At 39.9% G+C, this 22,707-nt stretch overlaps 1 protein-coding gene across 2 annotated transcripts in view; it reads left to right on the forward strand.

Annotated features, from left to right (window-relative positions):
- Nucleotides 1-6,335, forward strand: part of TOX (thymocyte selection associated high mobility group box) — a 218,967-nt gene extending 212,632 nt beyond the window's left edge. For both annotated transcript variants that reach the window (XM_085313560.1, XM_085313561.1), the window contains 2 exons: nucleotides 3,305-3,456; nucleotides 5,740-6,335. In XM_085313560.1, the coding sequence (XP_085169686.1) occupies nucleotides 3,305-3,456; nucleotides 5,740-5,776 (189 nt within the window). In that variant the 3' untranslated portion in view covers nucleotides 5,777-6,335. The remainder of the gene's footprint in view (nucleotides 1-3,304; nucleotides 3,457-5,739) is intronic.
- Nucleotides 6,336-22,707: the final 16,372 nt, after the last annotated feature.

The raw sequence follows: 22,707 nt of genomic DNA on the forward strand, positions 1-22,707 counted from the left end.
GGAGTCCCGCTACAAACTCTGTCCCACTTTGGTTCACAGCAGAGCAAGTAAAAGTAGATTCTTAATATCTGGTAACCATGGCTGCAAGTTTATGCATAAGAAAGAAGTAGAAGATTAATGCATGTTGCATTTTATTTTTATATATATATATATATATATATATAATAACTCATTTCAGTCTACTTCTAGGTGTTTCTTTTTCTTTAGAAAATAAATGTACACAGCAAAATGATTGCATAGCCTGCCAAAAATAATAGCCTCATTTTTTCTGGTATATATTATATACAGTAAACTCATGGACCTGCTGCGTTTGTCCAGATTTCTTCCTCTTTTTTGTTAAGCTTTGTCTTCGAATGAGGTCAAGAGAAAAAAAAAAATCATTAATATCTGTCAACTTCCTTTATAACCTTAAGGAAAAATCTTTGTATGATATCACATAGACAGATTTTCAATTTCCTTGTGTAATAAACAGATGCTTTAGGATTTGGATGTAATTTAAAGGTTTAAAATATCACATTGAGATTGATGAATAAATCAGTTGTGAAGACAAAAACATTGATGCCTGTTGAAAATACCTCTCCAGACAGGCAGGAAATGAAATTAGTTCCCAGCAAAGTGTGGAGATGAGGATCACTGTTTAGTTCTGCTGCAGGCTTTTTAGGACTTGCTACAGCGGCACAACGAAACTGCTAGGGCTACAGAAATCTAATTAAAGAGCAAATGTCCCTCCTGACATCAAATTAATCTTTATCAAGTTCCCTATTTTTATTTCAATCCGGAACAAGAAAATGAAATTTAAAATTCTAGGCATGTCGCAAAACAGTTGGTGATTTTCTCTTGAGCATTACAATGCAAAAACATTCAGCATTGTTTAATTAGACCTTGAAGCACTCATTTTCTCGCAGCACTTTTTATTTCATCATTGCTTGTTAAGGACTTACATAAATAATACACAAATATTTACTACAAGCTTGGCACAAGGCTGTCTCCCTGTGTTGTACAAATCTATATTTCCAGGGCTTTTTCTGCTGGTGAAAAAGCTGAAGTAATTATTATTTACATTTTAAGCATGATCATATGTTATTTGTCCTTTGTGTTGAGTTCAGATTTCATAAAGTACTTGGGCTTAAAAAAGCAGGCTTTCCAACACCCACGTTATTGCTTTTATTGTTGGTGTTAGGGCAGCCCTCAGCCGGGAYGGTGCGGGGCTGGGCGAGGAGTGCTGCCCGCAGGCAGGGCCGAGAYGCAGCCCCTGACCTGCTAAAAAGGGGTATTTGCGTGGCTGTGTCTTGCTCACCTGTGTACTTCCGTACAGCAGCGCTGGAGCTGCAGCCCCGGACGGTAGTTTTGCTGTTTATCTGATTGAGAGAGCACTCAGGGGCTTGGTCTGCCCAAGGTAAACCCAAGTGCCTGAGGGCAGAACACGTTTCTGTAGTTAGTTTCCTCTTACAAATAAATTAGACAAGTCCATGTGGGTAATGTTTTGTATACAGATGATGACGGTGATACACAAAACCAATTTTTCTGCCTTCTGTTCACACGAAACTCCCATTAAAATCCTTGGGAAGTCTGCTCAGTGGCAGCCCCCTTTGCAGGGTGGGGGTTGTACCTGCAGCCTGATGAGCAGACTTAGAGCCTAATGAAAAGGCGGCCTACGAAGCACAATCATGATATGTGCATTTAATTTTATCTTATTAGCAGGGCAGTTTATAAGTTACATAGCAATTAGATGCTGAATTCAATTCCTGAACTTACTTACTAATGATCTGTTTCTTGGAATCATCGGGCAAAGTGAAGCTTTAAAAAGTGTTTAACATACTGAAGTGCAACTCAGGATATTCTGCCCGTGGAAGAGAATATGGAAGRAAGTAGTGAAAGATGTGCATTCATTTATGACCGAGGCTAAAAACTGTAGTCAGTCGCGCAAGGCGACAGCATACGAGAGAGGCACACTAGGGCAGAGCACTGGAGAGGCTGCAAGAGAAAAGCTTGACTGTAATGCAGCAAGAAAGGGGGATTTGAGGAAGGAAGTGGCGGTTTATATYTGAAGGATGCTCTTTCTTTGGGAGGGAGGAGCCAGGCGGAAACTGGRAATACTCGTATAATGGCAGAGCTCTTAAACCTGCAGCTGCAAATAGCTCTGCCCAAGTCTCCTGTCTTAATGAAGACTGTGTCTATGAAGAAATCACCCATAAACCACTTGAATTTCAAACTAAAAGTTACGAACTGTAATCCCATCTATTCTATACGTGGTCTGTGGCCAGAAAGGGTGGATTTTCAAACTAGGTATTGTGGATCAAATTTAGTTTATGATTTAGCAGTTACGCCTCCTGTTAACTTGAGTGGAAATTGTATGTCCATGTCCCAGGAAAGAGTTTGTTCTTCTTTTTTTTTTTTTTTTTTTTTTCAGCAGGCACCAATTGCTTTCCTACAGCATTCAAATACTTTTACCCAGTGTAGTGCTCTAATTTTACAGAAACATGGTGTACACTTAGACACAGCTAGCCTGAGGCACTAAGGCAGTTCAAACTATCCTTGAAATTCTGATCATTCTCCTGGTTTCAAAACACAGCATTTAAACATCCTAATATATCAAAAGAGCTAAAAATTTGTTATGACGTTTTGCATGATGGATATTTCGGGGAGCAGGTTAAATGTGTCTTTGTATCTTCCACTTTTTTTTCTCATCTTCCTGGTTTTAAAAAGCAAGTTATTTGGTGCTACTTTCACTGCATTAGTCCAACAACTGTTAAAAAGCTTTGGTTGAATTTCTGTTTAGTTGAGAGAGAAGTACAAATAAAAGAAGCAGCAGATGGTCCCTTTGTGACTGAATGAAGAAAAAGGGTTTTGAGAACAATGTGTGAATAGGTGTAGTCTAATAAAACAGTCAGCCACCTGCTGCCTACATCCTTCAAAATGATTCTGTTGCATATTCTGGGAATTAATGAGTAATGTGTATCTTTACATTTAATCTAAAAGAAAGCTGTAAGGAGAAAGCAGACCTTTTTGCTCCGGTGTTGACTGAGTTGTTCTCTTGGTTTTGAATCATTTCTGTTCTTTCCCTTTTAGTTCCATCCTCAGACTGCAATAGCTAACAGCTTGTTGGTGGTTTATTTTTGAAACCAAACAAAGATTTTAAAACCTAGAAAGCACCTACACGATTTTTCCTGGTTTAGTTTGAGAACTGGGAGTTTACCTGGAAGAGAAAGATTCCAACGTTTGTTGTACATACCTTTTTTTAATATTATACCCAACCTGTTGCTTGGTTTACCGTGCGTTGTAATGTATATGCTTTGTCTTCTAGGGATTTACTCTTCAGCCTGATTATCAGAGTATCATCAATCCAACATCTACAGCTGCACAAGTTGTTACCCAAGCAATGGAGTATGTTCGTTCAGGGTGCAGAAATCCTCCAGCACAGACTGTGGACTGGAATAATGACTACTGCAGTAATGGGTAAGCAGCCAGTGAATGCCACCTTGTGTTGAGCAACCTTCATGACACAAGCATCGGAGAGAGAATTTGGAAACGGCTTTGTTGCCTGTTTCCCTGTAGTAATTTAGAAGTGAATCTGTGAGGGCATTGTATTTATTCAACAGTTTCATTATTGTAGGAAGACAAGATTTCAATACATACTGCTTTAGAAAACATTGCCACTTTATCACAACAGAAGCATTTTGGACTTGAGATCTTCCATTTGTTAGAAAAGAAAAACTGAACTCTTAGGGAAAAGGTGTAGGAAAGAAGTCGTAATATCTGCCTTTGGCTTAAGAAACAAATAACAGGAACATTTTCCTCCAAATTGTCTATCACTGAGTAGAGTTTGCTTCTGGTGAAAATATCTGGGTTGGGCCCTGAAAACCTAAATCAGTCTCTTGGATGCCAGGGTAATGCAATGGGTACCAGATACATGGAAGGGAATAACATGAAACTCAGGAGAATGTTACCAGGCAAAACACCGTRCATACAGGAGCTCTGTGCCCTTAGTAGCCCCTTCAAACCTTCAACTCCCATGCAGCATGGTTTTTGTGGAGCTATGTTGCTGTTCCAGTAACTGTCTGGAAACCTTTAACTATCTAAATGATATCTTTGTTGAATTTTAGATGATAAATATTATACCCTAGGTACACATCCTTCAACCTGACCTCTCCTTGACCTTGTAAAGAATCCCCAAGGCAAAGACAGATAAAAAASTCTCCTGATAACCAAGGACTGACATCCAACCCAGGCAACCAAACCTAAAACCTAAAGACCAGTTTCACCCATTATATTTACTCAAACTCAGAATTTCACTTGCATTATTATTTTAAAGTCTTTGTTGAACTAGGACTGAACAAAAATCTTTTTCTGATTACCAGTTCAGAAYAACATCTTGACTAAAACCTGCCGATGCTGAGGCAGACCTCAGCTAGTCTGCAAAGCAGCATCGCTTTTCCCTATGTCTGTCCCTGTTGCCCCATTASTTGCCCGTGTGTTCAGCAAGAAGTTCTGCTTCTCCACTCTACCACCGTACTGCCTTCATTTGTACTGCCATCTCTTGCAGGAACCTATGCAGCCTACAGACTTTTATATCCACTTAAGTTGAGCTCTTAATAGACTGTCCTCTGTCAAAAGGGCTATAGCCCACTACAGCTTTGATTATTAGTCTCTTCTAGTGAAAAGCAATGTATGGTCATTGCCAGCAATGTCTTCTAAGTGCCCACTGAGCATAATTTTCCATCAGCATAAGATTTCTCCTAGTAAACTATTTATACCTCTCCTGTGTAGACATGTTTGCCTCTGTGAATGTGTGTGCATGAATTTAGCATYTTTGCTTTAGCACTAACATAATTGCCAGTGCAATGTAGTTTGCTCTGTGCTACTCCCTGACTCCAAACCAAGTAAGCTGTAAAGCTGTGGAAGAACAGAACTGGCCTGAGTTTCAGCAAGGAAGCAGGAGATGAAGAGTAAAGCTTCTCCCTGAGAAAATCTCTTCACTATGAACCAAGCCTCATCAGTGATGCTTTTGAATTTTATTTTTTTTCCAATTTCCACAGGCTGTGCGGGATTATAAACTGGTAAATGATCCCTTTTTGCTCTGAACTGGACAGGTATCTGTCAGTAGAACATGAACCGAAGCAAGAACTGAATGTAGAGCTGTACTAGACCCCGTGCATTGGTGAAAGGCTTCCTGCAAAGGCAGGAAACATCAGCTTGGGATCTACCAGAACTATCCTATGTTCCCTGTGTGAGCTTGCCTAACCCTGCCAGTGAGGAACATTTTGGCTATGTCTATACTAGTTAATAAAATAGACCAGGGACCTAGGCTAGCTGGCATGGCATGTTGACTAATGACTCTGCCAAGCTCTTCCACCATCTAAGAAAGGTGGCCAGCCACATTGTATAGGCAAAGGGTGCTTTGGGGGACTGGTCTCTAAACCTGTGCTAAACCTTAGCTGCATCTGGGCAGTTTTGGGGGGAGGGACAGTCAGTACTAACAACCCAGTAGCACAAGTGGTCCCAGACCAGTGCTTTAACCCATGTCCCAGTCCTCTTTAGTGCAGAGACAGATCTGGCATGCCACTTTGGAGGTAAGGGTTTTCTTATTATTTTTCTTATTATCACCATGGTAATTCAGCCATATTTCAGTCATATGCCTAGCATCAATGACACTAGGAAGGGTTGTGGGGATTTTTGGAAGAATAGGACTAAAAATTTGACAAATTTAGAAATAACATTTGTTCTCTTCTCTTTGACTAGGGGCATGCAGAGGGACAAAGCACTCTACCTTACCTGAAAATCTGAAACACTCTCCTTTCCACTGAGGAATGCAGGGAAGTCTTTTCATCATGGATTGCTTTATGCAGTCAAGGCAGTTCTGCATTTTATTAGAAAATACAAGTTGCTAAGCACTTAGGACTATWTGAGCTTGTGGGTCACCCACTCTGGAAAAAAATAATCTTGCTTCTTTCTTTTTCTCCTCCCTCCCCCCATTTTTTTCTCTTTCTTTCTCCTTTCCCCCCCACCCTGAGATCCTTTAACGGACATTGCTTTTCTTCTTTCCTGAAGGAAACTTGGACCATTCAGATCTTATGTTGGTTTTTGCTGTGAAGTGCTGCGATAGTAACTGCCTTAGCAACTGTAGATGTCTCGGATAAAAGTCCTGGATTTTCCATTGGTTTTTCATAATGGGTGTTTATATGAAACTACTAAAGACTTTTTAAATGGCTTGATGTAGCAGTCATAGCAAGTTTGTAAATAGCATCTATGTTACACTCTCCTAGAGTATAAAATGTGAATGTTTTTGTAGCTAATTGTAATTGAAACTGGCTCATTCCAGTTTATTGATTTCACAATAAGGGTTAAATTGGCAAACATTCATATTTTTACTTCATTTTTAAACAGCTGACTAATAGTTCTATATTTTCAAAGTATTTGGAGAAAAAAGAAAAATATTCCCAAAAGATATTAATTAAAAATATTGGCTTTGTCTCATTAAATAAAGAGAAAAACTAGGAAAAAACTAGCGCTGATAAAGAGCAAACACATTTATTTTGTACTGCCTAAAAATGCTTCTTTTTTTAAGAAAAAAATCACTTTATGTGTAATGGTTAGTAAATGTCATTTAATYCCTTTTATGTATAAAACTGCCAAATGCTTACCTGATATTTTATTAGATGCAGAAACAGATTGGAGATGGCTAAATTATAACCTTTACATATGGCTATGTATTATTGTTTCTTCATACTGTGTCTGTATTTAATCTTTTTTTATGGAACCTGTTGCGCCTATTTATGAAATAATAAATATAGGTGTTTGTAAGTAAATTTGTTAGCATTTTAAAGAGGTTTCTTTGATGCTTTAACTTTTGCTGGCACAAATTGTTCACAACTGATGTGAATACTTTATTTAGTTTTTACAGTGACATATATGACACCAAACCTGCTTTTTTGGCAGGAAATGAAGGTACCAATACTTATTTCTATATTTCTTTGGTTACTAAGAAAAAAATATTTTAAGTAATTCCCTTTTTAAGCRTTGTAGCAAGAAGTTGCCCAAAACTAAGACTCAAAGCAACAAAACTAACTAAATAAAACAACATAATGCTATTTCTTGAAAATTTATCAATTTTTGTTGATTAGTCAAGTGGAATAAATATATTACCAACAGAAATATTACCAAATATGCTTCAGCCATTTTATTCTACATGCAAAAGGGCATATAGAGATTTAGGGAGTGTATCACAAGTACCTCCTAAAATGAAAGGTAAGTAAAACAGCTAYAGRCAAAGGGATAAGATATCCCCCCCCCAAAAAAACAACAACAAAAAAAAACAATGTTTTAGATCAGGAATAGCTTTGAAAATAGATATCTGAAAGGTTTCATTGTGGATGCCTGGCCAATTAATGAAGAGTACCACTGATTTGTATTTTCTATGTGAAATAAAAAAAATCAACTCTGATTAAATACAMATTATGCAATACCATCAATTTTTTWAAAAATAAAACAAAAACAAAGGTGTGCTTGTTCTGGAATGATTTTAGGCAATGTACAATCAGAATCACTTGGCATGTAATAACTAATAAATAATGCAGATCAGATGTGATTACTCAAATGACTGTAGCTGAGAGCTCTAATTTTCCTGTCTTGAAACTGTATGAGAACTCGTGATTAAATTCACAGTTTATTGTTTGTCTGTTTAGAATTTTAGAAATATACCAGCACTACTAATTACCCAATGTCTTCTATTTATTATATTATAGCAAACTACATTTTCCACTCATATTAATTCAAAAGTGAGAAGATAATTACTGGGGATGAGAAAAATAAGCTTTGATTTTTACAGGCAGATTTCTTTTTTCTTTTATGGAAAAGAACTGTGTTATCTCCATTTCTTTTAGAGCAGGTGTGCAGTCACATAAAGTTGTTAATTTGGGTATCCAAGCAGAGTTCAAAATACAAGAAAACTTTAATGTAAATAAAAAAAATACATCATGAATAAAATACTTATTCTGTATGAACCTCTTGCTAGTTGGTGTCTGTTAAGCTTAAGCTTCCAGTGTGTTTAGCGTAAAGCACCTTACCAGTTCCAGTGGTTTCAGTGGGGCTTTGTGCCTGGGCTCTGCTCAGGAGGAGCAGAGCAATTGGAAGCAGCAAACCTGGCCTTGGTTGTGCTGAAGCCACTTAGTTCCAGAGGAAAGATCCAACTTTGATGCCTAAGTGTCCGCTCTTCATGTCTGACCATGGAAAAAAAGCAATAGTTGCCTGCCAAGGGCAATCTGCTACTTGTTTGCAACTGCATGTTGACGGACACAGGAGTCGATAGCTAGAGCCCAGAAGGTTGAAATCCTTTCGTAAGCAGGTGAACCGCCACTGAAGTTCGTAAAGAGATGCCCCATCCTTTGCTGAAGCACTCTGGCTTAGGCGCCACAGTAACACGTATACTCGAGCTACTGGTTGCAAGTCACCATCTGTCATGAAGCTGGTAATGAGAACACACAGGAACACATGTAGTAAATAAACATGATAAAGACATCTGTCAAAGTAAAAGAAACCAAGGGAAATAGTCTTCTACTCTAGGAAAATAATTTATATTTTCTGATGATTTTTAAATAAAAAAGTGGTATGTGAAGCACAAGGTTAGCAACCCAGGCACTCCAGAAGATTTAAATCCTGTGTGCTTGCAAAGCCAAGTAGCAGAGGTTTTGGAAAGAAAAGACAGTTGGGATTTATCTCTGGAGATCGGAGTGCCCCATTCTGGTGACTGGAGTGCYAGTCTCTCTCCTACCAAACTCAGAGAGGTTCGAACAGAAATCCAGTCTGGCTTCTACCTCCTACCCAGAGACCTTGAAAGGGACCTGCTCTAGATTTTTYTTCTCCCACATTCTCTCACAGCCAGGATGTAATTAGCGTGTTTGYGGAGGGCCTCAGCCATGCACAATGAAACTTAATGTATTCATGCCCACTGCTCGCTCTCTCACCAAATATTGCTTCCTGATTCCTGTGGCATACTCTGCCAAATATTCCCAGTGAGGCTCCTCTGTAAACAGGAAGCCCTACAATAAAAGAGCTCATTACTGCAACATAAAACATGGTCTTATCACCCTCCTCAACCTTCTGAGACTCCGTCTCTCAAACCGAACTACCATCTCCCAGACCCATCTGACTGGCGTATCTGTCTGTTCTCACCCAATCCTGTAAACATGGCAAATCTGTGGAGATGTCTGCAGGTGCTTGGGGGAAATGGAATAGCTAACATTTTTATTCCTTATTATGTGAGAAATAAAGAGCTGTATGTAACCCATACATGAGTTACCTCCCAGAACTCCCATTGATATATAGGTTTAGATACGGATAGATGGAGATGGAGCCATTATCCTGTTAATTATTTATTTGGTGTCTTCCAGTCTTTTTGCATTTAAATGAAACATTATCTGGTGTGTATTAAAATATGAGCTGATGGTGCTGGCAGTGCTGCAGGAGGTGCTCAGCACCTCGGAGAACACGAGTGCCTCATGTCAGGTCTCACCTACAGCATTTGCTTTCCTTTGCAAAGTCATGTATTTTATTATTACCCAGCAGCACATTAAATCATAGCTCAAATGTAGTCCATATTCTGCCGACAAGAGGACAAGTGAGAACAAGGACTTGTAGCATTTCGGAGTCTGTCACAGTTACTGCCTAATTAGAGAAACCTGCTAGCAAACGTGCATCTGCATGGCTCCTGTGACTGTCATCATTTCACATTCTATTAAGGGCTTGCTGCGATAGACACTTTATAAAGAAATTTCATTCAGGCTAACACCAAGCTGGCAACCATGTAATTGGCTCAAAAATAAAATAGGGGAGAAAAAGAAGGACGGGGGGGGGGGGGAGAGAAAAGGAGACCGTCCTATTTTGAAAACAGCCACGTGCAGAAATCTACAGTATACTGCAGAAAAGATCCTTACCCTCTGACAATTGTGTGTTTACAGCGAGTCTGAGCATAATTGCTCTGATGGGCTGTCAAGGAAAAGATTAATTTGGCAAAGATTAGTATTGACTTGCTGTTTATTAAGGCTTTTAAACAGCTGTATCTGGCAACATTCCTGTAAGTGCCTGTCATGTCTGAAAATCAGGCTCACACCCGGGTGCTTGCCAGCTGTTCCTCAACGATCTTACCACTTGGAGTATCTTTCTCCAGGCCAAACAGCAGGAGCAAAGCATTGCCAAATGAGTCTCTCCCGTCCTCTCACTTTTCAGGGCTTCAGGAAAACTACAACGTCAGTTTACGGCTTGATGGCTCTGAGCTGATAGCAGCCACCGGAAGGGAAGCCGGTCGGGTGGTTAGAGAGGTGTGACACGAACCTGTCCCGCTTGTGGAGAGTCGGTACTGCTGTTCCTCACCTCGCAAACAGAAAACCACATTTTGCAACTGTTACAATGCAAAGGGTTTTAAAAACTGTTACTGCCCCGATCAAAGTTTTTCAAGAGACAGATTTCATCCCCTCRGGCACTGCATGCGCACTGCAGGCTGCAATGGGTAAAGCCAACATAGTAGGATGAGGTGTGAAAGGACAGTAGAGACCATCAATCTTCATAAAATGAGCCAACATTTTCTTTGATTATTTTTTTCCCATACTGCAGATAAACATTAAAGCATAAACACTAAATATCCTAGGTCAATGGAAACCTGTAAAAGGAAAAGTGCTGGCTGCTTTTCCTTTTTCTTTTTTTAATGTTGCTTTAAAAAGTTTGGCCTTCATTATAGGCTTTAGTAACTGGTTCAGAAACAAATAATGCCAATGGAAAGAAGGATAAACCACTGCAGCTAAATGCCAATACAAATAGCCATGTGTTACAATTAAAGTTGATTTGGCCTTTCCAATAGAACTCTGATTTTTCTGGGATTAATCTTGACCTTTTCAAGTTGTATCAGGTTGAAATAAGTTGTCAGAGCAGATGTGAATTCTGTTTGCAAAGAACAATTTTAATCCAGTAACCCTTAGAACATCAGCATTTTCCAGACTGCCAGCCCGCTGAATAGTTAGGATGTGGACAGGAGATACTAAATGCCCACAGGAGGCAGAACCAGAGAATTTGTAACAATGTCTAGAGGCTGGAAGTTTAAGTCATAAAATTTCAAACTGGAACTAAAGTATAATTTTTAACTCTAAATTTACCAAGCRGCATGGTGGATACACAACCACCTTAAAGACTTTAGATCAAGGATAGATCCCTTTGTAAAATGTATGCTCTTTAGCTAAATCAAGCACAAGGCTGGGTGGCACTCTGTGTGCCACTGTTTCATAGCAGGCTGGGCACACCTTTTATCATCAATAAGTCTCTAAAGGCTCCAAGAATCATACATTTCAGAAGTTACTCTGAACTAGCTTTCTGAGAACTTTTGACTTACAATCTGCAAGGCTCAAAAAAAAAAAAAAAAAAAAAAAAGAAAGAAAGAAAGGGGAAAGCAAAACAAAAAAGGAAAACCTCTACTGAATATTCAAGTGAATATTCATACACTTTGGTATCTAGAGTCAAAAACTTTCCACCTACATGCACAGCATGTGTGCTGACCTTGATGCTTGATGATGGATTTCAGTGGAACTAAAAAAGCCCAATGCCTTTCCAGTATGTGGGGGCRAAAAGCTATACAGGGGAAGAAGTGGGGCTATTCAGCTTAACGTTAGCAGAGCAGTCATGGCCATATCAGCTCTCTGCAGCCACAGCCTGCTTGTTGCTTTGTTATATTGCCTTTCTTTACAGTGAAACACTTGGATCCATGCTTATACCATCTGATGCAGCAGTATTGTTAAATACTGAAGATGCAAGAGATACTGCCTAYCAAAGCACTGCTTAAATGAAAACATTAAGATCTAAAATTCATTCAAAAGCATGTTTTCACTTAAATAAATAAGGCTATATCTGATGCCTTAATTAGTACAGTCATACTTCGTATTTTGATACCTACTTYTGCTCACAGTTCTGAAATAATGAACTGAGCCTCTCCACTTCTCTGGCATACAAGTATATATTATTTCTTGTGCTAGCGAGATGAATAAGCAAGATGGTAAGTAATGTGCCCAGGGACACAAACTAATTTAGTAGAAGAGTTGCTGAGATTCAAGAGTTCTGAAAAGCAGTCTTCTGCTTTTAGTCATAGCTGAAGTTCAACAACTGTGCGGCAATGCTCTGATTCATGAGGACACCTTTAATTCAGGTGAGTTTTTACAAATAATAAACAGGGGGATGTTTCCAAGTTTTATTTTTCTTTTTTTTCCTTTTTTTTTTTTAGGTCTTTAATGTGCAACTGAGTGACATTTTCAAACTTGTATGTAAACTAACTTAAAAAGATTAAAACAATAAACCAAAGATGTTCTGGTAATCTCTGATTTTATGTAGCTGGAATTTGAAATTAAGACTGCAAATCTCATGAGTCTGGTATGTTGACTATACTATTCTTATCCCTAAGAACATCTTTATTTCTCCCTCTCTCACCTCCTCTTTCTGCAGAATTTCATCCTAGAACCTGGCCAAGCCTTCTTCCTGCCTTTCTGTGTCAGATGAAATGGAGCCCTATGTACATCCATACAGCTGGGAGTCCCACRGGACTCGCAAGGACCAAGCCATACCAGCTGAATAGGACTGTCCTGTCACTCAGTCCTGACAAAAGTTACCCACTGCAAACAGCCTGAAAGCAGTCTGGCAATGAGGTCCTGCCAGGAAGGTCATGGYTCTGCAGAAAATGGGTAATAAACTGCCAATACTGAGTATTTCTGAAGTCTCAAGAGAGAATTTTTTGAGAACAAAGTGAACAAAAGTCAGAAAAAGACTATCCTGTCTTCTTGTGCCRTGTCACCTTTGGATTGGGAAGGAACCTGAGCCCGGATGTGGGAGCCCTTCTACTGGTGATCACAGTACAAGAAAAACATTGATGTGCCAGAGTGGATCTATTGGAGGTCATGAAGGCTGTAACTGGACTGGAGCACATAGAGTAGGAGGAGAGGCTGAGGCAGCCAAGGAGAGGAGRTGAAGGGGAGATCCTACTGCTCTCTGCAAATGCCTAATGGGTGTCTATAGAGAAGACAGAGCCCAAATCTTTTTAGAGGCACACAGTGAAAGGASAAAACACAACAGATACAATTTGCAATGAGGGAAATTCTGATTACATTTTTAGGAAAAAAAAAATCACTATGAGGGATGTTGAACACTGACCTAGGTCCCCAGAGAGGCCATGGGATGTTTATCTTTGGACACACTCAGAACTTGACTGGAGCAATGTAGTCTAAGTTTTTGGGCTGTTTTGCTGTGGGAATGGAGGTGCTGGATCAGAGGTCCCTTACAACCTGGCTCTTCTAGGATTGTTTCACACAATGTCCCTTACACTTGGGACAGAAAGAAAGCAAGCCAAGAATATCACGGTTATTTGGCCCCAGATTAGCAAAGGGAGTGAGAAAGTCCTTGTATGTTACTAACTGTTATATTCAAGTGAAAAATCACCTCATGTGCTACAGTAAATTATACTATTTTAAACTTAGGTTTCACAGTCTGGTTTTACAAGTACATAAAAAAGCAAAAGTGAATGTCATTTTATATCTGGGTTTCCTGTAGAGGTTTATTTAAGGGAAAAAACTTCCCAAGCAAACCATAAACCCCAACCCACTGATCATTTTCTTGAAATTAATTTAGTTTGCATTTTCAGGAGTGCARCTTTCATGCAAAGACAAACTGGGAGTGTATTGCTTTGCAGAGCAAAGTCGATTGGTCAAAGCTTGGACTCTGGGGAACAGGAACTCAGATAAATGAAGGAAAAGATACATTTTTCCTTTTTTAAATTTGTTAATGCATAGCACTCAAAAGAAGTCTCTGGGGGCTTCAATACATGACTTTACATTTTAATGCTTTTCCACTAGCAGATGGTTTAGATAAAATCTATTAGTTTCATTTGTGCAAATGGCTTCATACAAAAAAATGCCTATTTTTAACATTTTGCCTCCAGTCTTGGATTTAACTCTTTTTTTTTGCAGAAGTGCAGAAGTTTTACTGGTGTCTGATGCTTTAATCATCATCATTCTTACCATCAAATAAGATTCATACCAAAATGTGGTTGATGAGTCCTCCAAAAGAGTTTATGTCAAAAAAAATACATTAAAATTACTCTGTAAATTTGATTTATGCATCTTTCCATACAACYTTTGCGTGCTTGCAATTTTCCATAAGATTAGTTATGATCACTTCAATCTCTGCATAAGTAGTGTATATGCTCTGTCAAACATAATGATGCAAACCCTTTATCTTCCTTTTTTTTGTCTTGTTTTCATTACTTTGGAGAATACGTTCAGCATGTGAAAATTGGAGAGGGTTATCTACTGGAAACCCTAATGGTTCTTACGGGTAAATCTTCTCCCACTTCTGCAGGAAGGGAATTCCCCCTCAGCAAATAAACTGATGGGGCTCTGCTCGCCGTGTGGTGAAAAGACGTGAAGAGGGGATATATGACTTATTTCAGTTCTGCAGAGTCTTTTTATATTGTTGAAGGAGCTAGTTTGGAACCAAGCAGAACAAGACATGGGAAATGCCAAAATTGCTGCTGCTTCACATACGTGGTGGTCCTGTTTGATCCCAAACAGACAGCATTAGCCATTTCCTGTCATTTAGACAGAGCTGACTGGGAGCTTAGGGATGACCAGCACCCAGCCCATCGTTGGGCAGAACACTAGCCCCTAAACTGAGCATCTGACAGATGCAGGCTGTTAGGAGYCTCATGCCACTAGCCTCCCTCTGTAGCCAGAGAAAGATCAAGGCACATACTATTTAGGACAAACTCCTCTCTTCTCAGAAAAATTGCCACTTTACAGTACTTGGAGAGCCTACAAACCTACATCTACGCTACACTAGCAAGGAATTTGGCCTATTAGGAGTTGATCAGTGGCCTGAAGCAGTACAGGCAACTGAAGCAACACTACGTGACATTCAAGGGTTTTATTCAGGATCAAATTTACTCTCTTCCTCTGCACTGCACTTTCTCATCACAAATGTAGCTTGAAGCTGCCCAAAGGACCAGTCTGTGGCTATAACCCCTGTGAAGGGAGTCAGAGAACATCTGCTGCACACCTAGAGCGGAGCTCCAGGTCCATTTCCTCTGAAAAAAAACTGATTTGCACACACCAGGTCTGCTTAGAGAAACAAATTAAAGTGAAGTAAAGTGGAAATCACTGYGGAATTAGTTTCAAAATCTCACCATTGCTCTGAACCAAACCACTAATGTAGATACAGGCTAACACTAACTCATTAATTTTCACACATGAAGTTAGGCAGCTGAATCCAGATTTAGATCTTGACAGCTATTCAGTAAGTTAAATGTTGTAACTACCAACAAAGAAATTTAAAAACAAACAAATAAACCTTATTTGTAATTCACTGTACTGGGTACTTTGGCTACTTTGATGATGAAGTAGGCATGTTTTCAAGTAGGCATGAGGAAGAAAAAAGATAAGGGGGTCAAAAACAAGAGAAAAGAGAAAAGCAAGGAAATAACACCCCTATGYGTCTTCAAGATGCTGGTTTGTGCACTATCTCATTCTGTTGGACATTCAGAGAACCTGAGCATATGTAAATAGAAACCACTCCAAAGAGCAAAACTCTCCATGCAATCACGGGATGGCCAGTCATGAGTATATTGGTTGCAGAATTTACACCACAGGGGCAATACATTGACAGATTGTGATTTCATATATATATATATATATATATATATATATACACTGTATTATTACAGTTGTTAGGATGTTCAGGAGTTTGTAATTAGTGAGCATCAGGGTGTGTAAGCCCCCTACATGGTGCTGCCAAGGCTAATCCATGTCAGTGCCTACAGGCAATGGTGGAAAATAAAACATTTCAGTGAACAGCAACATGAAAATGTAAGCCAGGCCAAGACAGCCACAAGGCCCTGCAAAATGTAACAAAAGCGAGTATAATCCATGCATCAGAAATAACTGCTGAGCCAAGGCTTTTTTTGTGGTGTACCTCCTGTGTCAAGAGAAAAATTTGCATATCAAAATGACAAATGGGAGTGTTGGAGGTTTTTTCTTCCAAAATAATCCAGACACCAGTACCTCACTTACAGCTGTGGGCTGTAGCTGGGCACAGCTTTTTGTGACTGGATGAGAGCTCTGCACAGCAGTGTGGTAATACACAARAAAGTGGGTAAGCTCTCTGGGCTGGTGCTCCTCACTGGGCTGTGAGCTGTGGATCTGTTTGCCAAGAGCAGAAGTCAGCGAACTCCTTTTGACCKTGGCAACACCCTTGACTTGCAGCACCCTTGCAACAGTCTTGACAGCAGCTAATTAGGTTGTACTTTATTTTTCTTTAAGTCAGAGCCATCTCTCCCTTGATGCCCTCACTCTGCTGTAACACCTTGGCCCCCTTCCCTGTCCTCTGAGAGACCAGGGAGCACAGGAGATATCTAAATTGGGGAGGGGGGATGGGAAAGACTTCTCACAGGCTGGTAAGGAGTCTAATAATYGGCTTTTGTGGGGGTGTTTCCAGACGCTGGCCCATCATCTAGGACTTTCAATGCTCTTCAGTATTCACCCCACCATCCTGYGAGCTGCATTAGGACTGACCAGGATCAGCAGGACGGTGTCAGCACATCAGTGCAATGTCTGGTGGGAAAATGCACCAAGGTAGCTGTTCATTTATYCAGCTCCCTAGCACTTTTCTACTCTTACATTCACTCCCCTTTCTGTGCTTTGAAGTCCATTGCAGCTTGGTCATCAGCCACTGCTGACTATTTCTGTCACTACTAAAAATCTGCCCACAGTGTGATATGGGAAACATCCAAGGGGGGATGAGAACTGCCAATGATCAGGCCAAACCTCCTCATCAGCAGTCATCTCAGACTGTAATTTTTAAAATCCCCATGGAGATTTTAAAATCCCCATGGAGATACTGCTGCAGCAGTGTCCTCAGAAGAGAAGCTGGTTCTCTGCTTGGCCCAAAGCAGGTGGAACATTCACATGTCACACTGCACCCTTGCTGGGTGAAAACTACAGAGAAGTAGGGCAGTTGTAYGGAAATTTCTCAGCATATTTGTCTGGGTAAGCTAATGTTCCCTTTCCCCTATGCCCATTTCCCCCAAAAGAGAAACTCTCATTGTAACAGCAAATACATATGATTATAATTTTGTCATAATGAATATTTGTACTGGGGAAACAGTTTTTAAAAGAATAATGTGCATCCAGTCAGGGAAAATGGACCCAAAGTATGACCTTTGTGCCCTCAAAAGACTTATAACTTGAATTACAATGAACCATTCATGAATAAACTGCATATCAAGAAACAGCTAGGTCATCTCTCTAAGTATCAGCCTCTTATGGTGCATATTTGCAAACTGAAAAAGAAATCATCACGTGAATAATTTGTTGTAAATTATTTGCTTGTGCTAGTTACTATCATATTTCCAAACTATTCCTTTTATCTTGCTTGGGATTAAAAAAAAAAAAATCTCAACATTGTCATATCTTTCCCAAAATGAATCAGAAAAATTTCTCTTGAGAGATACATCCAAGTCAAGAAGCCCAAAAAGAAGTTGCTCCTCCAATAAGATCTCATCCTCTGCTATAGACAGTAAGGGGACTTTTGTCATTGATTTGAATACATCTAAGTTAAAAAACAGAAAGAAAATTCASACTGTAGAAATATTTCTGTTTAGATGAAATATTCAGCTAAAAGTAGATTGAAGGTGTTCAATGAACTCCTTAATGTTATATTATGATTTTCTTCAAAAAACAATATAGATAAAATAGGTAAAAGCACATAAGCAAACACTTAAAATGAAAGAAGGTTTGTTTCAAGAGAGGGTAGAAATTCCCCTTTGTCCTCAAAACAGATACTTCTTTCCTTGCCCTTAGACAAGCCATAGATTTAATTTGSCTCACACAAAGAAAGTGCTCCCAAAGGTATAAGCATCCAATTTGCAATGTGACATGTGAATGTTCCACCTGCTTTGGGCCAAGCAGAGAACCAGCTTCTCTTCTGAGGACACTACTGCAGCAGCATCTCCATGGGGATTTTAAAAATTACAGTCTGAGATGACTGCTGATGAGGAGGTTTGGCCTGATCATTGGTAAAAAAAAAAAAAAAAAAGATAAGTTAAAAAGACTTGTTCCCCCTCAGTATACCTTCAGAATTTAAAGGGTATGTCAGAACTATATAACTTGGTTCACGATTTCACTCCTGGGCCCTGATCTTCTATGTTGCACAAGTGTTACTTCACTCCTGCACTTCATCCTGGAGTGAAGTTCCTCAGAAATAAAACTTGTGTGTGATTTTGAGTATATTGCCCTACGGGGGATCCTTAGTTGTGTTTTTAAGCATGGACAAGACAACATCAGCCCCACGTGGCACTCCAGCACTATCTCTGCATGCCTGTTAACCGCAAGAAGCCCCACTCCCATCCCAACACATAGTTCCCCTTTCCTGCCAAACCCTCCTGCAACACAGCCATTATGTTTTCYGAGGGAAAAAAAAAATCTCACGCTGAGTATGTTTTCCAGCCCCAGGGTAGCCTGTGGGATGCCCAGGGGACCCAGGSCCGTGGGCTGTGCAGTGTGGCCAGAGCAAGTTTGTCCTAGTAGATGCTGGACCCAGTCCAGAGTGGACTGGACTGCTCCTGGCCTGGGAGCCCCAGCAAAGTAGCTGAAGAGATCTCTGGCACCTTTCCTGTTCCTCACACTGGGAATCATCTGGACCAAATGGCCCTTCAGACACACTAGCTAGCACTGATAGGGAGGGAGCAGCCGTACAGCAATCCTGTTCTTTATATACCACACAGCAAGGACTACTGAAATTAATCTTCCTTGTCCAACTGTGCTCATGTCCCCATCTATTCTGGAACTACRGATATATATGGGGGAAAAGGAATTTTAATTTCAATTTAGAAGATGCCAGATATCTTTCTGAGACAGTAAGAACCATTTTGCAAATACAACAAAGCTTTCTTAATGTATCTTGTGCCAAACATACTGTACAAGTTAAGCAAACCCTAGATGGAATAAAATAAAATAAAATAAAACAGCTAATGGGAGAATATAATAGATACGCAGTGAGACTATGTATCTGACAGTTTCCCACTGCTGAGTATTATTATCTGTATCACTATATTCAGCCATGTGAATTATCTTCACATGAGCTATGCTTCATCTTATAATATGAAAAAGGCTGTGTTTGAAAACTCTGATCAGTATAAATTATGCAGCTCGTAAGTAATTTCTAATTTATGTTTTCTTTCATTTTGTGACTCTCCGTTTTAGTGATATCTTGATCCCAATGCACTGAAGAGTCTATTATGTACAAAACTGGAACGCAGCAGTTCTGCACGCAGTAAATTGAGCGAGACGGGCAGGCAGGGTACTCCAGTGTGCTGCTCCTCTGCCTTACCTCGCAGGAGCCAGAGCTGGGGCTGACTGGAAGATGAAGAGGTTTGYTACTAAGTCATAATCCTGTCGTTACCCATGGACGTTTGAATAAGACAGGTGAGTTTATRTTCTTTGGGGACAGATCATGTCATCCTGGCACCAGGCAGGCAAAGATGGAGTGATCTGAGAAGATCACTTGGGAGAAGAAACGCTTTGAGGGTGAGACCATGGTTTGACTGTTGTTCCCATCTGAGTATGAAAGCACACACTGCATGATGCTATCCTGATCATAGGTTTCTTTTCAGTGTCTACCAAGGGCAGGTGGCACTACTGCAGGACCTTTCTGTCTTGAAGCCACAGAGACTTAGCCCAAAGCTGAAGAGTAGTCTTTTCTGATACAGAATRAGCCAGAGAAGCAGCTGCACAGTGACCTACTGCCACAGTGCAAGACATTACCATAATAGCAGCCAGATGGCTTTGCCTTTTCTTGTTAGAATTATTATTCATATCACAGGAGTGCTGAGATTTGCCAGCCAACATRGCCCTTGACAGGTACATGATAAAATACATTCTTCAACCCACAGAGGTTCCAATCTAAAATGTCAGGATAGGTAAAAGGAAAAGAAGAAATAAGTGCATAGAGAAGTTAAATGATTCACCAATGGCTGTAGGGCAGAGCAGTGGCAGAGCTGGATTACAGCCCGGTCTAACGTGCCACCCTGGCCCTGCATCCCACCGCCATCCCCACCACACACACTGCTCCTCACAGCTCCAAGGGTTTTGGCTTGCAGCCACCTTGCTTCCTTGAGACATCGTCCTAGCAGAAAAGGCCCCCATCTCTGGCAAAGCATTCCTGCCTGCAGTGCAGTAATAAATACTAACAGCAATGCCAGAGGGCAAAGTGAGGTTTTAACATGTCAAAGACAAATCATTGCCTGGAAATCATCCTGTCCTAGTAGTCTCTGGATAAAATATGACAGCAAACTAAGCTTGGTAGCAGCTCATCTGTTATATCACCAGTGTAAACCGGTTTGTTTTATCTTTGACAAGGCTATAATCCTTTAGCTGCAAACAGTTTAGTTCAGTTTATTACCGATTAAACACATGCTTTTATTGAAGGCCTCCTCTCATTAGAGGAAAAATATCTGAGTAGTTAACTTAGTGGGAGTGTGGAGCAAGATTTACCATCAGATAGCATGTGTGCACTTGCTTTGTTTATTGAAAACCCACAAGGAGTCACATGCTATTTTGTTTATAATTTTGCCGAGATCGGAAAAATCAGTTTAACCGAAACAAGAACATAGCCTCAAAGGTAAAAACCCTGGGGCAAGAGATAACCATATGGGATATTATCAAGGTAGGTCACATTTTTCTCTAAAGCTGAAACAGTAAACTCCTAGAATTGATAAAATCTTGCAGTCAGACTTCATTCAACATGAAAAAGCACTTGTGGGAGGGAAGCATCTGTTCATTATCACTCATGAGGTTAATTGTATGTTTCTTATCACCCAGCAGTGTTTTCATACTTACCACATGCACTGCCGTATGTCCAACTACAAAGGCAGAAAAGAATATTGTAGCACTTTCTGAGCCACTTGTTTCACAAAGGAGGAGTGTTTCAAAAACCCTGGGTCTCTTCTGAGATTAGAGAAGGGGGCAAAATCTGGGGAGTGGTGTCTCCTTCCAGAACCAAATTAATACCCTTGAGAACAGCAGAACATTATAAAAGAAGACACAGCTCTAATGAGTTAGTTAATACTTTGACTAGTGATTGCAAGACTTAGTGTGATTCAAACTTACCCTTTTGCCTCACTTGAAAATAAAATAAAATAAAATAAAATAAAATAAAATAAAATAAAATAAAATAAAGAATTTGTTATTTTGCTTTAAAAAAAAGTATACTACACCTGTGAAACAAGAAAATGAATTAAGGAGGAAAGGCAAAAAGTGGTAGAAAGAAACAAAAGAAGGAAAAAAGAGAACAAATTTATATGTGGGGTGATGATATCTGAGAAATTCTGCCAGTCCTTTCTTGCTGTACTGCCCTCTCCTCTGGGTCTACCACCTCTCACCTCATGCTCTGCTCCCAGGCTCAGGCCTATGGTTTGAGCTCTGGTTTCCATTCAAAGCCTTCAGCATCAGAAAAGGAAAAAGGCTCTCCAAATTCTTTTCAAATCACTTTTCCTGCTTTCCCATGAAAGACAGAAATAATCATTGCAGGGCTGAAGTAGTCCTCTCCGTATGAGTTTAATTAATTGAAGCAAGAGAGTCCCCAGGAACCCTGTCATAATTCCCATCAAAAACTCTGTAGTAAGTAACCCCACAGCTACAGATGGGGGACTTTTTCATTACTGTTTCAATCTCGATGCTTCAGAAATTCTTTTCACATTTAAGCCATGACTCAGCTGATATAGATACTTTAATTCTTCTTTTCTTCCTTTATGCTTTCCATATTGTTCTGCATTTCTTAACAATATATACATGAAATTCATGCTGTGAGAGATGAGAGGTAATCGCTGATAGCTACTTAAAAGCTGACGTTAAAAATAATTTTGTGCCACGGAGGGCTGCTTTTCCTTCTTCTGCAGATTTATATTTGCATTGGTTATATGCCGGGGAGTTTACTAAGATGTTTATTTCCCCACATATGGCTATCTCAGCGCAGTAATCTATTGAACTGTGCTCCTGTTGAACTATGTGAATAGTAGCATCCACTGTACTTCCATGACATACTGCATTAGAAAAAAATAAGTGGACACATTATAGTGACATCTGAGGATTTCTTCCTCCTAACAGTGTAAGGGGCTTACGTTCCAAAAACTATTTGTTCATCCAAAACCTCATCAGCACAGACACTGAGAATTAAGTGATTCAAATTTTCTCTATTTTCCTTTTATTTATTTATTTATTTATTTTAACCAGAATATTTATTTATTTATTTTAACCAGAACCCCCCAGATTTGCCTAGCTGTGCTCAAGGCAGTAAGACAGGTAGTTCTGAACGTTCGACTGCTTTTGGTTTGCCCTCCTCTGACTCCTTCCCTATGTTCGTGCTGGTGTCAGAGATGCTTTTCGTGCTTCCTAGCGCGAAGCCACCCTCTCTGGCTCTCGTCTGCCTTTGAATTCAGAGGATTAGTCCCCACAGCAAGCTGAGCAGAGTACCCACAAACCAGTTTTTCTTCTCTTTCCTTTCCTAGACTAGCCCACACCCAAGTTGGCCCTGTTGATCAGCTTCTAGGCTTACCTGACTGAAGTTGCTATAAATCAATTAGATTTCTCATCCAAGGAAGGGATTAGGTAGAATTTACTGGAGTATCCATGATGTTCA

The sequence above is a fragment of the Rhea americana genome, unplaced genomic scaffold (assembly GCF_003343005.1).
Source record: "Rhea americana isolate MKP2758 unplaced genomic scaffold, rheAme1 scaffold_39, whole genome shotgun sequence".
Taxonomy (NCBI): domain Eukaryota; kingdom Metazoa; phylum Chordata; class Aves; order Rheiformes; family Rheidae; genus Rhea; species Rhea americana.